Source organism: Manis javanica, chromosome 16 (genome assembly GCF_040802235.1).
Source record: "Manis javanica isolate MJ-LG chromosome 16, MJ_LKY, whole genome shotgun sequence".
In the NCBI taxonomy this organism is placed as follows: Eukaryota; Metazoa; Chordata; class Mammalia; order Pholidota; family Manidae; genus Manis; species Manis javanica.
In genome coordinates, this window is record NC_133171.1 from 26,933,865 (window position 1) to 26,952,421 (window position 18,557).

Consider the following 18,557-nt stretch of genomic DNA (forward strand, 5'->3'; position numbering starts at 1 on the left):
GTGATCTACCAATTCCACTACTGGGTATCTAGCTGAAGAAAACAAAAACACTCATTTGAAAAGATACATGCACCCTATGGTCACTGCAGCATTATTTACAATAGGCAAGATATGAAAACAACTCAAGCATCCATTGACAGATGAATGAATAAAGAAGACGTGGCACATACATGCACGCACGCACATGCACACACACACACACACACACACATACACAGGAACATCATTCAGCCATAAAAAAGAATTAAACTTTGTCATTTTTAACAACATGATAGATCTTGAAGGCATTAAGTGAAATCAGTGACAGAGAAAGATAAATACCGCATGATTTCACTTACACGTGGAATACAAAAACCAACAAAAACAAAACAAAAACAAAATGCAGACTCCTAAATACCAACTCAGAGAACAGACAGGCAGTTGCCATAAGAGAGTGGGAGTTGCGGGGGGCGACATGGGATCAACAAGTACAAACTTCCAGTTATAAAATCAATAGTAACAAGGATGAAATGTACAGCAAGGAGAACATAGTACAAAATCTACTGCACTAACTTTGGTGACAAGTGGTAACGAGACTTACTGTGGTGAGTATTTCGCAAGTATACAAACGTTAAATCACCATGTCATACACATGAAACTAATATTAAATTGATGCCAATTACACCTCAACTATTTAAAAGAGAAAATATTCTTACAAATAAAGATGCCAAGTTATATATCTAAAAACAATGAGTCTCTAATTATTAGATTTTTGAAAGATCAGTAACATAACATATCCTTCAGAAGTCCTCAACGGATTGAGAAATCCGACTGCAGAATAACAGAAAATTCATGAAAGCAGCAATTATACATGCTATTTTTATGATGGTGACAATGAAATGGAACAATAATTCACTTAATCCTTATTTCCACTTCTAAACCTCCCATTATTTATGAACTATCTACATTTGGATATCTTACCTCAAATTCAACACATCAAAATGAACTCATCTTGAGCCCCACACCAGTTATCCCTTTCAACTTCATTATTTATTTCAGTATTACCAATACTATCCAAGTCAGTGTGATTTAAAACTGCAGTATTACCTTTTAAATTTCTTAGCATTAAAAAATCCAAATTTACAAAAAGTAGAATGAACCCACATGCCAACTATGCTCATTTTTAACAATTAAAAAGATATTTGCCATATTTGATCCATCTGTGTTTTCTTTGAACTATTTCAAAGTAATCCCAGATACCATGTGAATGAATCCACACCTCTACGTTTGTATTTTTTCTTAATGTTTTTTCTCTCAGCATCATTCTCTAGCTGGAATCAGTTATTAAATCCTACTACTTATCCCCCAAAATACCTCACAGAAGTTTTAATTTAATTAATAACAAAAAACAAAAATTGTTAAAGACTGTGGATTTTCAAAGCATCCCCAATTTGCCCATGCTTGTGTCCACCTCCTGTCTCGTGCCTCCCATTAAGAAGAATGTAGTTTCACACCGCTTAAATACAGGCTGGCCCTACGATGCGGCAGAGTTAACAGTGTGCTAGCTAGGCTAGTTCCAAGGCTACGTCTTAAAAGGTCTTCTTGCATAATTTCTCTCTTTAGACCATGCCTCCTCCATGAAAATAAGCTAAAGGATGAGAGGTCATAAAACAGAGCTGAATCCACCCAGGTGAGGCCATCCTGAGTCAGCCAACACCCTGCCAACCTGCCAGCTGACTGTTAATTCACAAGTGAGCCCAGTAAAGATTAGCCAAGCCTGCCCAGATCAGCAGAAGCATTCAACTGATCCACAGACTGTGAGCAAAAATAAATGTTTGTTGTGATGCCACCAAGGCTTTAGGTTTGCTGTTAGCTGCATTATTGCAGCATTAAATAACTAATACAGAAATTGGTGACTTAGAAGCGGTACGCACTATAACAAAACTTAGAATCTGTGGCACTGACTTTGGGATCAGAACAACAGTTATGGAGGCAAGAAAAATAATGAAAAAATTGTGAGGGACTTAAAAAAATAGTGACCCTTGTTATGTAGCAATGGAATTCTTGGTAAATATGCTGTCAATAACGTAGAAGAAGGTAGACAATATACATAAGAAATTTTGTGACTTCAGCAAGCTGTTTTCCAGGCAGAAAGCTGAAACGGTTGCTCCTAGTTAAGTATAATCAGTTTTACAAGAAAGAATGAGACATTTTACAAGCAAAATCTAGGGGAATATAGAAGAACCAGGACTTGCTGGGTTGGAAAATAGAACTGTTTTTCATCTCCAGTCTCCCTGAAGATTTTCAAAATATAATGCCAACATGGACAAAGATCGAATCAAGGATTTAGCTATAAATCTCTTACGATGTCTAAAGAATTAAAGGCGGTGTGTCTAAATAGATATTCTTAGTTTGGCAAAATAGCTTTTAGGAAGTTTAAGGGCATGATCACACAGAATTCTGATGACCAAACAGTAGTCATTACATCTGGAGTCAAGTCAAGTCTCAAAAACAGTTGGGGGTGTGGGTTTCAGAACATGGACTGGACTCTATCAGACATACAGAAATCCCCTAACGTTTTTAAGAAAGTTTTACTGGCCAAAGAGCCACCAGCCTAAATTCCTGGTCTGGCTTTGTAACTTGCTCAGCCAACAAAATGAAGTGGAACTAACAAGTACGCCAATTCCGGGGCCTTGCATATGAACTCCTGCCTTTCCTATAAGAACAAGCCCAGGCTGCCCTGCAGAGGGATGAGGGGGCATGCGGAGCAGAGCACAGCACAGCTGTTTTGATTTTTCCAATAACATGGCAAAACCAAGCTAAAACAAAAAACAAAAACCACCACCAAAAGAGACTCTCACTCTCCCCCATCCTACTCCTGTCAGTCATAGCCTCACCACTACCACTTAGTACAGACCTTCACGTTTATATCGAGCAACTGAAAGCACCTCTAAGCTGTTCCCTATGCTTCCATTTCTTCTACATAAATATCAACCCGATATGTATAATCTCAATCTTCCTCAGGAAGTAAGTGCTTACTGTAATAATAGTGATAATCTCATCCTTTAATGGCTACCCAAATCTCCAGTGTCAAATCTTCTCTAGACATTAAGAGCCTTTCACAGACATAACCTTTTTTCTTCACTATTTTTTCTTCTGCAGTTCTAGAAAATATCCAAACTCCTAAATATCCTTTGAGTAGGTTCATTCCTATTTCCAACTCGAATCATTCTGCTCTCTACTACAATGGTCTTTTACTTCATCCTTTGCCTATCCAAGTCTTATCCATACTTTGACTCTATCCCTCCATAATGCCTTTCTCAACATACTAACCCAGAAAGAGGTCTTTCTGTTCTGCTTTCTACAGCACTTCCTCTATACACTTAGTGAAAATTCATCATTTTATGTTCTGACTTAGCTGTTTCGTGTATTGACTTTATCTTCCCCATATACTGTAAGCTTTTAAAGAGAAGTAAGATCTTACACACTGCCATTAAAAATCCTCTCAATTCTCAGTACAAACTTATAAACATGTAAATAAATTGAGTCTTACCTTTAAATGCATGTGAATACTTCTCAAATATGTATTTAAAACTAAAATTTCTGAGAAAACAATTACTTGGATGTAGTTCATTGTTTATATATGCTGGAACAAAAGTATGTAATTAAGTTTAAATGACAACAGTACAAAATATAATTTTCACATTAAAATACACACCCTCTCTGAAATAAATCCACATTGTAGAACTTGTTTAGCTCCACCGAGAATTCTACCATTGCTTGAACTTCAGTCATTTTTATTTTATAACCAGAAGACAAATGTGATAGCAGCACCTTGGTTGAAGGGGGGGAAAAATCATGAGAAGCAGAACACAAAACACCAACTTATCAAAACACTAGTATTTAAACATATTTCAGAGTATGATTTATAGGCAGAAAATAAAAATGAAGTGAATTTAACTTAGCCTATCCCAACTAAAGAGCACCAAATCTATATTTACTAATAATATGCTTACTGAATAAGTAGCACTATTCTATAATTTAGATCCTGTTAGAATGCTTTTTCTAGGATCTGTTATCCTTCATATCTATGTAACAATAAATAATACAGCAAATTGCTAATGGAAACTCTTGACTTTATCTCCCTCTTTATAAATAAAACAGTAAATTTTTAAGAAGAAATTGCACTATCTAATTATTCTCTTATAGTTCTACAACGCGCATGAAGGTAACTCCACAGTAAAAAAGAGAATTAACTTTCTTTAGTCCCCATTTACGTTCATAAAGATTTTTCTCTTAGGTTAAGTTCTTAAATGACTATTTGTTTTTAAATTTAAGAAAAATTTCCCTCATTATAAAAGCCTTAATTATCCATTTTCAAAGGGGTACACACACACACACACACACATATATATATATATATACACATGATGTATGTATGTATATAAAAAACCCAGACAAGCAAAATAGGAAAACATTCACAATTCTATCCATTGCAATACATACTTTGATACATAGACTTTATATGTGTGTACATTTGTACAATTTCTATAAAAATGGGAGCCAAACACATATATACTTTATTACTTACTTATTTCACTGAATTTTCTGATGACCATCTATGCCAATAAATTTAGGTTTACAACATCATTTTCAATTGTTAACTATTACACTACTAGAATTTAAACAATTTCCTATTGTGCATTTTCACTACTTCAAAAAAGCACTGTACCAATCATCCTTATCAATAATACATGCTTTAAAATGCAATTCGTAGTAAGAAAGTGTTGAGAGACAATTCTCCAGAGTCTCGTGTTTCTGCCACTTTGCACAGGGAAACACTGACTGTCTTTCTTCTGGACTATTTTTCAAGGATGTGTGTTTAGCAAACAGTCTTAAAGTCAGAGCTGGTGTCTCCTACTGGAACAAAGGGCAGATTTATTTACTGTACCATTAAAGAGATAAAGTCTCCCCCTGTGGCCTAAGGCAGGTAGGCTTACCGTCCACAGTAAGGGCTCCCTAGCTCGGGGTCCCTCTCCTCTGACACAAGCTCAGATGCAGGTGCTGCCTGGTACTCTGGCTACTGCTCCGGCTGTGAGCATAAGTTATCCTTCTGTTTGGCCCAGGAGTCTCATGTCTTCTGCCCATGTCCATTGCACTGTGGCAGGCTAACTTGTTAGCTTGCAAGTGAGATTAAAATCTCAGTCCTTTAACAGTTTTTGAAATGATTCTTCACAGAAATTTGGCAAATATTCTGATCAATTATGAGTTAAATGCAAAAGAAATGACATGTTCTTACCTCTGCTTAAAACTTCATCTTAACATCATTAAATAACCAATCTTGTATTTCCAGTTACTGAGTCTTGTTAAAAATATATTGTCCTGCCTATGAGAAAGGAAAAATTACATCTCAAACAATAGAAGACATAAAAAACTCCATTTTCGAGAAACCTATGCTTCATTAGTTACTTAGTGACACCATTTTATCTAAGAGATCTATATGTGCTCCGTAAGGCTGAAGAGTAAGTCTTAGAGATCTGTTTTCATTCAGTTTTACTGATACCAGTATAAACTACCGTGTTTTTGTTAACGATTCACTTGCGCATGCTACAAAAGACAACTAGACAAGAGTATTTTCTCAGTGCAGTGGTTCAGAGACAATCTTGATGAAAACACAAAACATGAGCTTATTAATTTTTAAGATGTCAAACTCACTATTTTAAATATCCCTGGGTAAAGTGATTTCTGAAATTTTACACACACACACACACACACTCTATCAGTTGTTTAAAATATTTGGACAAAAAAGGATACCTGGATATGTTTGCAATGGATTTTTTTAACTCTCTAAATACTTATTGCTAAACTTTTTTTAAAAACCTTCTGCCCCTGGTATAATCATTGTAGGTACTAAAAATGTTAAATAAAGACATGCTCATTCATACATCTTTTCCTTCTTTTCAACATAAAGCTATAGACCAATAACTGCTATTTCTTTTTTTATTGATTTTTAACTGCTATTTTTTTTATTGATTTATAGTTGACATACAATATTCTATTAGTTTCAAGTATATAACATAGTGATTCGGTATTTTCATACATTATGAAATGATTCCCAAGATATGTCTGGTTACCACCTGTCACTCTACTAAGTTATTACAATATCACTGACTTACAATATCACTGACCAAATATATTCCTGCATCAAAGCCTCTGCTTTTGTTCCCTGGAACACTCTTACCTTCCAAATATTCAAATGACTTGCTCTTTAACCTCTTCCTCGTCTTGTCTCAAACATTAAATTCTCAAATAGGCCTTTCCTGGCCACACTACTAAAAATAGTAACTCTCCTGACACACCCTATCTCTTCCCTCCTTTATTTTCCTCAGCACTTATCTCCAGCTAACAAACTAAAGATTTTCCTTATTAGTCTTTATTATTTCTCCCCACTAACATGTAGAAATTCTGACCACTTTGTTCACAACTATATCCCCACTGCCTGACATGGCAGCTTCTTGCTCAAATATTTAAGGAATGCTCAGTAAATTAAGATTAAGTATTCCATAAATATTAACTATAATTTTCTATTTAAACCCAACCTAATTGAATAAAGGAATTATTACATTGATATATTGAAAACAGAGACAGGCATGAAAAAACTTTTGATGATAAAATTCCTTTATCAGTGCAAAGGTTTCCTATCCGCTTCTTCCGCTCTTCCTCTTGTATCCTGCTGTGCTTTTTGTTCTTTTGTTGCTAATTTTCCTCAAATCCATGCCTTTTTATTAATTATTCCCTAACAGAAACATACATGTACAGGTATGTTGATACAGGGTGCTGATAAATCTGTTTTTCATTCCATGCCCCCTTATCGAAGAAAAAATTCAAAGGAGAAGGGACTAAAGGAAGGAGAGCAGGTAAAGAGATAGGAAAAAAAATTCAGAGGATTCTCAGAGTTAAGGGGGAATCTGTCTGACCTTTTTCTCATAAACTGCCCTTTCCATCACAGGGAAGCCAGTCTCGGCTGCCCCACTGCTGTGATGGGAAATTGCAGGTGTTTTTTTTCTAAAGCAATCTCCTAAATTTTAGATGTTGTCAACTAGTTAAAAAACAAACAAAAACAAAACAAACAAAGCCTGTGCAGTTCAACCCCAACTAATCTACAGGGCAAATTCATTCAGTTTGCAATCTCTGACTTAGACAAATTCTTATGCCACTCAGTTGATCAGGCAAAGAATGTTTCATCCAACAGAAAAATCCTGGCCTGTCCTCTCTCAAGAATGAAAGAAGAAAGGCTTCTTTCCTTTGACCCAGGAAGATGATACCTAGAAGTCACTTCATCGCCAAGAAGTCTGTCCCCACCAGCAGCTCTGAGTTTCATGACCTCCCTGTAGTCTGCTGGCTGGCTCAGAATCTGCCACTTTATCTGAGCCTGGAATCGGGAACCGCTGACTTACCTGAGACTGAATTGTTCTTCCTGTTCTCCTGACCCTGGCAAAGCAGCCTAAACAGAATAATGTGAAAGGGCTATTAAAGCAGAGCTCCTTCCTGTAGGGGACACTTTCCAGGTACGTAAGTAAACCGCAAACCCCAATCCAAAGGAGCCAGACAGGAGCCTCAAACAGGAACTGACTCAGGTACCATTAAAGGAGAAACTTGGACGGAAAGGCTCTGAGGTATGAGAAGGGATTTCTCCACCAATCAAATCTGACAGGGAGAACAATGTGACAATCACCTTGTAATACTTCAGGAAGAGCTAGCTTACTCCCAAAGAAACAAAGTTTCCTATTAATGTGAAAGACATTCTTGGCCCTCAAAAGCTGCTGTGTACAACAGTGGCCACTAGCCACATACGGCTATTAAATAATTGAAATGTGACTAACATGGCTGAGGAATTGGATTTCTTTTTTTTTTAATTATTTTAAATTTAAATCCAAACACTGAAGCACCATAAAATATTTTCCCATCAAACATAAATTTGTTTTGATAGGTCTGTATCTTACTTTTAACTGTTAAAAACAGAGTATACTAACTGAGACACAGTGTAAGTGTGAAGTACTGGATTTCAAAGACAGTACAGAAAAAGAATAAATGTCTCAATATGTTTTTTATACTGATAACATCTTGCAATAATATTTTGGATATGTTGCATTAAAAATATATTATGAAAATTAATTTTACCAGTATATTTTTACTTTTTTAAATGTAGCTACTAGAAAATTTTAACTTACACTGTTTCACAGGTTTCTATTGGACATCTGAGCCTAGGAATACTAAGCCATCTCTTTAAAGGCCAGAGTATAACCGCCCCCAAAGTAGCAGTAGGTACAACATCACACACAGCTTCTAAGACTACAGGGACGCTCACTCCCATCAGACAAGCTGAGAGAACCTCACTTTCCAAGGGGAGCCCAGGCACAGGTATCTGGGGAATGTGTGAGATGTTCCTACACCACCCACACTAATCCCGAAACAATAGCTAACACTCTTACCTGAGTCTGAATTCACAAGTGTTTCAGAGACCTAAAGAGGATGCACGAACACTTGCAACTAAGAGATACTGCTCAGAGGTTCCTCAAGATGGGCTGGAGACCTCAGGGAACGATTAGATCCTTTCACAGAAAACCCAACAGCCTCGACTCTTGAGTACCCAGAGAACAATCTTTCTCCTGAGGCAGAGAGTAAAGGAACTGAACAAATTGTAGATTCCAGACACTCCCTTGTCAACCCAAAGGGAACACGTCTATCAATAATCGAGCCAACATCTCCAGCTTCTGAATTCCTTTTCCAAGTTAGCAGCCATGGGACAAGTGGGCTCAGAGCCCATAATACTGACAGTCTGAATAACGATGCCCAATTGTAAGCACAAGTTAAGTACTAAAGACACTTTCAAAGCAAGACAAAAATCACCTGTGGGCCAACTGACCCTTAAAAATCACTTAGAAAGGCTCCATGTTGACAATCAATAGATCATTTCCTGATGAGTAAAACTCATTCACTCTTCAGGTTTAGGAAAAATTTACAATTTCTTCGGCTGAACACTGGATTGTATAGTAAACTTGCATTTAGAGACCATACTACATAAAAAATATACACATCTTTAAATGTTCATATTTCATGTAGTGAGAAGCTACATTATGATAGATATATAAGAACTGATACCAAATGAAGGAACATCAAATTCAAGCCCAACTAGATGAGGGCTCCCACTATGACAGGTATGTGGAAACTGACTGATCTGGGGCAGGCAGAGGGAAAAGCAACATTTACAGTTAAATCCAAGTATGTTAAAATATGATCGAAACACAGGAGGTTAACTCACACCATTTAATACTAGCTATTCAATTTTGGGTCCATTTTTTGCGGCCTTCACCCAATGAATAAGAAGGAAGCTCAAACTGGGGGCACCCCTAGAAATCTTCAGAATGCCGTTCTCATAACTTTGTGAATAATAAAATATTCTTGTAACAGCCAAGTACTGCAGCAAACGGAGGAGAATAGGAAAGTGGGTCTCTTGGGAGAAGGTGTACTCAGCTGCCATCTATCCTAAGTCCCATTCATCTAGGGCATGTTCGTATTTCTTGATTTACATTCAGATCCCATTTTGACTGGCTGAGGCTTTAACATCTACCAAGCTTTGTAAACTCCCTCTTTCGGGGCTCAACATGCTAAAATCACGGGGTTATATCCTGCTCTCAAATGGCCAAACCACCTTCACTTGCCGGACTCTGAAGATTCACCACCACTCAGATGGCTTTTAACCTTCTTTTTCCCTTCACAATTACTCATATGCGTCACACACTTTGATCATTAATATCTCTCACTTTAGAAAGTGACTTACAGGGAAGATGAGCTTATCAGAATCACTACAGCAGCGGAGACAAGTTCCCCGAGGAAAACCACCGGAGCAGAAACCTGTGCTGCCTGCCACTCCCCACACATCACGGCCAACTCCCGAGGGCCAGCCGCAGGCCACCCTGCATAAGCTACAGAAATACCTAAGAAGAGACGAGGGCACTGACTTCTCTTTGGGGACGAGGGAGATCTTCCGAAGGAAAGATGATGATAATAGCTTGACAAACTGTATTTTAAAAAGCTTTGTTTCCCTGTTGATATTAAATATAGGCCAAATAGCAGTATCAAGTAAAAACCAAATATAGACACCAGAACTTTTTGAAGCACCTATTCTTCTACCAGTAGCTTCAACTACATTATTTTATTTAATTCTCATAAAAATCTGAAAGAGCTCTTATTTAGTCTATTTTACAGGCAAGGAAACTAAGGAGGAAAAAGTTTATATAACTTAGCCAAAGACACACAGTTAGGAAATAATGGAAAAAGGAGAAAAACTTCATATGTATCAAACTCCATAAACCTATTTTTAACTTGCATAACTGTAAAGTCGACACCTGAACTATTACAGGAAATAGATTCAATGATCATTAAGTCATGAAATAAATATACCTCTACTAAAAGAAAAACTGAAATCAGAATGCAACATTTTTAAAATTACACTTGATAAATTAACTATAAACTATTTTCCATGTAATTAACATTTCTTAATTATGAAATCATCGAATTTCTCACATGCCACACCCACAGACAAAAATCTGTGAAGTTTTAAAGGTGTAGTTTTGTTCTAATTTCTCTAAAACATGGGTTTAAATAGCTGTCATCTAATAAACAAGAAATGTATTATTATAAATCTTAGAAATGACTCAAGATTAAGCAGCACTCTCAGAATAGAATATTGTGAATTTTGGATAAATGTCAATATGACAGAAAATCCATAGAAAACATGATTTAAACATAACATGGAAAAAAACATTAGTAACTCTAAGAACACTTCCATGGATACTTACTATGTGAGAATGAAACAAAGAGTCAGAGAAACTACTTCTGTTGCTCATTATATGTAATGAAAGCTACCCTCTGACATTATGTGGACAATGGAAGACAGGATTTAATTTATTAAAATCAGTTCATATATACTTTTCAGGGACATATCTATGCCATAATACAAACCTGCCAGCAGCATAATACAGAAAGCCTTTGAATATGTCATGTTACTATATACTTCAAAAACTCAGAGCAGCCCAAATTACCAAGAACTAGTTACTTCTTGTAATGTGAAGAGAAAACTGGAAAGAACCACAGTCATGATACACTACCTAGCTCAGGGTCTGCCCAACATTCTTCAAAATAATTCATCTTAGTGGTTATCTCAACAGAAACTAAAGCTCAGGACCAGAAAAGAATTAAAAGTCTCTTTCCAAAAAATATTCTAAGAAACAATGTTTTATTAACAGCCTATGCTTTCTTGATTTCTTTAGTCTATTAGGAACTTTTATGTCAGACAAACCCGGATTCTATTCAGACTCACTAAATCTCAATTTTCTCAATGAAAATATCACTAATACCTAGTTCAAAAGGCTTAAAAAGATAATATATATACAGATATATGCAAAACAACACAGGGCACTTGATGCATGGTCCTGACATGATTTTTTTTATCTCGAGTTTTAAATATGATTTCATTCAAAGAAATGTCTATTGCATTTAAAATAGTACAACTCAACTAAATAGGCTATGATTATCATGGTTTGAAAGTATTTCATTTACAGGCCACTGGACCTTAAAGAAAGAAGAGATGGTTTACAATTAAGATTTTCTTAGGTGATGGAAGAACCAGGAAAAAAAAAACAAGACAGCAAATATTTTGATTCTCTATTCAAGTAACTTTTTTACTGATTTCCTTCCTTACAGAAATTTCTTTGGCTCCCCCTACCTGGAGGACTATTTCAGAACTCTTCTATCAAAATGGGGCCCTTGGCACACAGTAGGTTATACAATTATTTTATCATGACATAAAAGTTACTAATTTTATAGGACTGGAGACAGCCTACATTCTAACCCTATCTGCCTGAGGAAAATAACTAATTTTCTGCAAACCTGAGTAAGAATAAGGGGTTCTCAATTCCAAAAGACAAAGTGATGGCAGGATAAATATAGGCTTGCAAGGTCTGAAACTGTGATTGTCAGTAAGTCCTGGCCTTAGTGCATAGACACTTACTGTTAGTACTTCCACCTGAAGCCCATGACTTACAGGCAACTTGAAGGCATCAAAGAGAAATCAGAGATACCACTGCTCTGAGAAACATCATGAATGAAGCAGCTGCACCCAAGGCAACTCCAAGGGGACTTCAATGAAGGAATACGTCTAGTTCAGATTATATTAACAACTGCAGCAGAAGGACATTTCATAAAACTTAACAGAAAAGTTCCATAATACTCAATAATAGACTTCCACATAGGCAACATAATTTAGAAATACCTTCTATATTATGTACGGGTGGTCTGAAGAGACCTAACCCCATAAAAGGAAATCAAATTTTCTCAGAATCCTTTCTTGGTTGATAGTCCATAAAGATTGTTTCATCAAAATTAGAAGGGCTTATTCAAGTAGGAGAGCTTTCTTAATAAATGGCATATGCTTGACACCTTTAAAATCTTGTTATGAAAAACAACTAATCATTACATTTAGCACATCATCGATAACTAAGTAAGTACTTGTTAAAACATGTCCATCTCTCAGAATAAAATGGTGGAACCCACTGTGGACTTAATTGTACTCCTCCTGAAAAATCTAGACCTGCCCAAAACTTGTGCTGTATAGCTTTTCTGAATCACCACTAAATCCATTAAAAATGCTTTTTTCCTAGAGCATCATTCTGCTTCTTATTCTTACTTTAACCTTTCTTCCTGACAAACTCAAGAAAAACAAAACAAAACTCACTTCCAATCTGTATACCTCGACGGCTAGGGAAATCCTTGGCCTTTCTAATCCCTAAACCACCCCACAATTCTCAATTCTCAGTTGTCTCTATCTACAGTAAACAAAGCTGTAACAGAAAACAATAGAAAAGTACGGAGGTAACCAATGTCAAATCCTGGCAAACAAAGGGCATCATCTATTTTATGTAGTGAATCCCACGGCATTTGCTTCACTGTACATGAATACTAACTAATCTAAGCTGGTGCACAGTTCACCAGCATTCTATTTTAACAGAAGTCTGAAATTAAATAAAAATTTAAATTTAAATTCCAGTTTAATATGGGATTTAAGCAGTCAATTATAGTCTTACTACATAGTCTAATAAGAGAAATACCAATTTTATATTTATATAGCAATTTTTGCCTGTGGTGGCCCTAAGCATATTTAAATTATTAAGGCTTACATCCTATTGAAAGATTACTGGGTGGCCATCTTTTTTACCCATTCATTACAGGTAGAGACACCAAGGGAAAAGAGCTTAAGTGGCTTCTACAAAGTATGGCATGAGCCATCATAAGAGTTTAGATCTTCTAACTTCCAGTCCTGTGCCTCCTGTCCACCATGAATTCTCATTTTAATTTTTAGGAGCACAGAATCAACTCACTAAAAATACCAACAAGAATTTGTAGATTTACTGTTTAATGAATAGTTACCTAAAATAAAGAGTTAACCTTGAAAGGTGGGAAAGCTTCCTTCAGAAGCAGTTACCTCTATTTGAACTGGAAAAATCATTTTTAAAAAAATCTTAAAGATCGAGGAGTTCACCAGGTCCTACCATACACAAAAACTGCTGGTTTTTCAAAAGTTACAGTTTAATGACACTAGATCCTAAAATGCATCTCCTCTACTTTTACCTCTAATCATACTTTGAGTAAGAAACTATACTTTGTTGTCTCAGTGTTTCCCTTCTGCACAACAGAAACAGCAAAATTTAATTCCTACCTGACGAGGTAAGGAAGAATTTACTGTTTGTAGACTGCTTTGAGATTCCAGAATGAAACACATAATCCAGACGATCTTCAACCCTAGAATAAAGGCAAACTTCACTGAAAGTAACTGCTTAAGTGGATGCCTTCAAAGTAGGAAACCATACCATTATTTATAGACAGAAGTTTTATGGAAGCCAAATCTTGAACACAATGAAATGGGGGCAAAAACCCCAAAACTGTTTTAAGAAGTTCTCTTGCTGCAAAAATTTAATACTTCTGCTCTCACCTATTTCTCATTCAGTAAGCTTATTAATTCTACTCTTAAAGTAGTAGAAATTGTATGCATTATTAAAGAGAACAGCGACCCTTACGAAAATGATGGAATCAACTGCAGTAGTAAATGTATAAAACATCAAATCAATAATTTTATAAAGCAAAATTTGTTAAATTTCATTTACGGCTAGTTCTTGAACAACTATAATTACTGGAGGACAATAAAATTTCCAAATTTTAACCTTACGTTTGTAGATCAGCCTCTAACAACTCTTAACTCTTCAGCCTTTCATCAAGTCTGTATTCAAGTTGCTTATCCTGACATGTCAGATAAACATAATTCTTAAAACTTAAAGCTGCATCAAGTGTAACAGGTTCAATGCTACTGTCACTCTTCTGATATTTTCATTCGGAGAGGAAAGAAGATGGAGAGAGACTGTATTAAACTGGGAGCTGAACTAAGACTATCGAGCGGATACTAGCTTACGTAGAAAGCATAATAGAGTGGAACTCTTCAGTGATTCATAAAAAGTACAACAAACGTAATGAAGTTAAGAGGCTTGATTTGCACAAATAGGAAAAAAAAATGTTTTAGAGAAGAGGGAAAAAAATTAGATACTACAGATGGCATCAGGATGGAAAAGGAGAGCAGCACGGGAGCCAGGAGACCGAAAGCGACGGACGGCACAGGTACCGAGCGCGCGTCGAGGACTAGGGGAGGGAGGGCCTCCGGAGGTTGGTGGGGAACCGAACAAACTCCAGCCAAAGCAAAACACACAGAGAAACTAACAAAAGAGAACGAACATCTGGTACCCAAAACGAGAAGGCAAGGGAGCCAAGGAAGATACTGGAGAGGCACCAGCTTGAGAAGCCCGGTCGGCGACGGGAAAGCGTCGGAAGACCAGACCAGGGCGCTCGCAGAGGCAAGAATCGAGGGGGCCAAGGACACCCGGCCTCAGACCGAGGGGCGGCCGGGGCGGCCCGGCACGTGGGAAGGTGAGGGGGCGTCGCAGGCACGGCGGGGACGGGCAGGGGGCCGAGGGGGGCGAAGTGCGGGCGCCGGAGGGGAGGTTCGCGCTGAACCGGCCAGGCCACGGCCGCAGGCGCCGGGGCGGCCCCTCGCCACCCCGAGGCGCTCGGCACGGCCGTCCCCGCCGACCTTCAACGGGCCGGGCGCCGGGCTCCGAGCCGGGGCGGCCACCGCCGAAGAGGAGGCCGCTTCCTGCCGGGCCCGTGGGAAAGCAGGGCGGCCGGAGCCGGGAAGCGGCCGGGGCCGCGGCGGGTTACCTCTCGCCGGGCTCGGCCTCCTCCCCCGCCGGTCGGACGGAAGAGCGCGCAGTCCCGCTGGAAGAAGACGGCCCTACCCAGGGCAGCACCATCCCGCCTCGGGCCCCCTCACTTCGCCATTGCAGCCACCGCAACCACCGCAGCGGAGGGGCCAGTTCGTCACCGCCGCTCGGCGACGGGCCCAGCGCGGCCGGCGAGCATGCGCAGTCACCCCAGTCCCGAGGGAGCCCGGGCCGGCCGGCGCTACCTGCGATCAACAGGTCCCAGCTGCAAGGCCCCGCCCCCGGCCGCTGTCCCCTCCCCCGCATGCCCCGCCCCCAAGGCTGGGGCCCGCCCTCTCCGGGCCCCACGCCCCGCCCCTCCTCTCCCGCAAGCCTCTCAACCGCCTCTCCGACTCCGGCGCCAGCTGAGATTTCCAGATTTGTCGGCTCTCTGCGGCTCCCGATCCCAGTTCCCGCGAGAACGGGAGACTTACGTCAATAGGAAGCGCGAGCCCCAGTGGGAGGGCCGGGCTGCGGGCCGGGCGACTGCTTCGACTAGCGCGGTGGGGAAGTGTGGTGGGCGGAAGGTGGGAGTGCGGGGGCGTTACTGTCTTCGGCAGTTTGTTCTCTCTTCCTCACCGCTGCTCGCACCCTGCATGAGGGGCCCATTCCTGCGCTGCTTTGCGCAGAGGGAAAGGAAGCTGCGGGAGCTCCACGCCGGCGCAGCACCGCTGCCTCTGGGGACTCGGTCGTGGCATTTTTAGAGCCATGCGGGTGCTGCTCTGGTTACTGCTCGGTTACCGATGCGCAAGAGAGCGGGAGGGGGGGGCGATGAAGTGCAGTCTTTAGCACTTAAATTCCATTAACGGAAGCCTATGATTTAGATAGCCCGTGAGGGGTAATCTTTCAGTGATTTACTTCTCTCATCCCAGCTTCTGAATCTAACCCGGCAGAACTTTCCGTGGGGCATGAAGCCCAGTCTGCTACTAAAGCAAAGTTAGTAAGAAGGAATCTGTGGTGGTGGCATGTGTGTTAAACGCGAATTAGGAGGATGGCCAGAGGTGATGATTGTCCAACAATAGGTGTACTTGATGGCACTGAACTGTGCTTGTTAAAAATGGTACGTTTTATGTTTTTTACCATAATAAAAATGAATTTGAAAGGAAAAAGCTTTGTGCACTGAGTTGAGGGAGCTTTGTAACTGCTGCTGCCCAGCATCAGGAGAATACTGTACCAACGATTGCTCGCCGAAGAAAAAATCAAAATTCCAAGTACTGTTTTTACTGGTTATGTGTCACTTTTGCATCATCAAAATTGAGTAGTCCTAAATCATACCATGGTAAGTCAGGAATCATCTGTAATAGTGATGCCTTATAGCCTAGGCCATTTGAAAGGGAGCTTCTGAATATAACCTCTGGTTTTCTTAATATCTATTTTTAACATGTTGTAAGTGCCCCATTTTCCTATGATAACCAATCTATTAGCATTTGCACAAATGGCTTCTTTCCTAGTTCCTAATCTCTTTTTACATAGCCAAATACTATTTTACTCTCCTTTTTTTGTAAGGGCCTTTATAGTTTGTTTTGTGGTTTGAATTGTAGGCTCAAAAGTGAAAGCCTTTTTCTATTCATTTACTTCTGTCTCTCTTAGAGAAATATACTAGATATCCAATTATTTGCATTTGCACATCTATGCCTTTCCTAAAATACATCTTGTGTCAAGATTCCTTCCCTGATGCGCCTTCTTTTTATGCAAATCACATTTTAAAATCATCTGGGTGATCTTGGAGGATACAAACGTGAATAAAACAACTTGGGTGGAGTGTGTGCGTAAGTACCTTATGATGTGTGCAGGGCAGAGATGCAGTCATAGGGAACTACTGGAGCTCAGATGAGCATTAATGCAATTTAGCTTGGGAGAGGTCATAAGTTGGGAAATATTTAAGGAGAAAATGATTCCAGAGAGTTAATGAGGGGATATATGTGTGTGTGTATGTTGGGGATGGAGGGAAAATAAAAGGGGGGACATTGTTCAGACATTTGTTGAACAAAACTATGAAAGGAGAAACTGATATTTGCACAGAAATAAAACTAAGAGCAATTTGACTTGGGCATGTGAGGCTACAGAAATTGGCAAAGGTCAGATCATGGTAAGCCTTTGAAGATTTTTTAAGGAAAGACCAATTCAACTGGTATTTTTGATTACCTATTTAGTGTTTGCCAAGCATTGTACTAGTTGCTAGGATACAGTGAGGATTAAGAGTCAGTCCTTTCAGAGAGTTTACAGTCTAGTAGGGGAAGACAGGCACTTCAAATGTCAATAGGTTGTGCTCAAGAGTTAAAGTTGGGGTGGGTACAAAATTGTTTGGGAGCCCAGAAAAGGAGCACTTGGCTTACCTAGAGATTTAGACAAGACTTCCTGGAAATTATTCATTAGTAGAAGAAGACCATAAAATATTCTGAAAATTACAAAAGTTACACCTCCTGACATACAGACTATTAGAATGCAGAATGCATTAATGTAATTGTCAGAATACCTGGATTTGAATTCTAGATTCTGCAGCATACTATATAGTTTTGAGTGTCTCTTCTCTAGGTCTCAGTTTTCTCTACTAAGAGAATCATTTATGTAGTGCTTAAAGTCCTTTAAAAATTTCATGATTCTAAATTCAATTCCTGCTTATGTCCCCAGGTTTTGAGTCAGTCTTTACGCTGCTAATTAACATTTCATGTCCATTTAACATACATTAAGCTGTCTTCTGTTATATGTGTCATTTTGTATCCAAGTCATGAATGCTTAAAGTGTACAAGGTTTGGAATCCTTTCTGTCCAGTATTTGGTTTGTGTAATTTAGCATAGAATGTTTTTGAATCTTCACTACACCCTTCTAACTGCAGTATTCTCTAACTGAACATCAGGTTTTCTCTCCCCTACACAGTTGCACAACATTGGTTCAGCCAACTATTGAGACACTAGAAGAAATGAATACTGTAAATTTGGAAATAGCCTCGTGGAAAGATGTATTTGTCTGTTACTAGACATTAATTCACTAAGCAAATAAGCTTGCATTTTTTTCATGGCATTTATAATTTTCAAAATATTCCTATTGCTTTAAGTAGGTCACCATCAACTTGAAAATCTTAAATTAAAAATGAGACATAATACAAAAAAACAAGGTACAGTAAAATTATTCCACTTTTTCCCGGAATGTGATTCTTTTTGACATTTTACACAGAGAATTATGAATTTCCTTTAAAAAAATTTGGGGTAAGAA

General features: G+C 38.8%; 1 protein-coding gene across 18 annotated transcripts in view; it reads right to left on the minus strand.

Annotated features, from left to right (window-relative positions):
- FAM135A (family with sequence similarity 135 member A) overlaps positions 1–15,586 on the minus strand; it is a 106,239-nt gene extending 90,653 nt beyond the window's left edge. For 6 of the 18 annotated variants that reach the window (XM_037012560.2, XM_037012553.2, XM_073224578.1 and 3 more), the window contains exons 1-4: positions 15,304–15,478; positions 13,757–13,839; positions 5,279–5,365; positions 3,698–3,813 (exon numbers count right to left, since the gene is read on the minus strand). In XM_037012560.2, the coding sequence (XP_036868455.1) occupies positions 3,698–3,774 (77 nt within the window). In that variant the 5' untranslated portion in view covers positions 3,775–3,813; positions 5,279–5,365; positions 13,757–13,839; positions 15,304–15,478. The other 12 variants (XM_037012545.2, XM_073224579.1, XM_073224580.1 and 9 more) reach the window with 9 other exon arrangements.
- Positions 15,587–18,557: the final 2,971 nt, after the last annotated feature.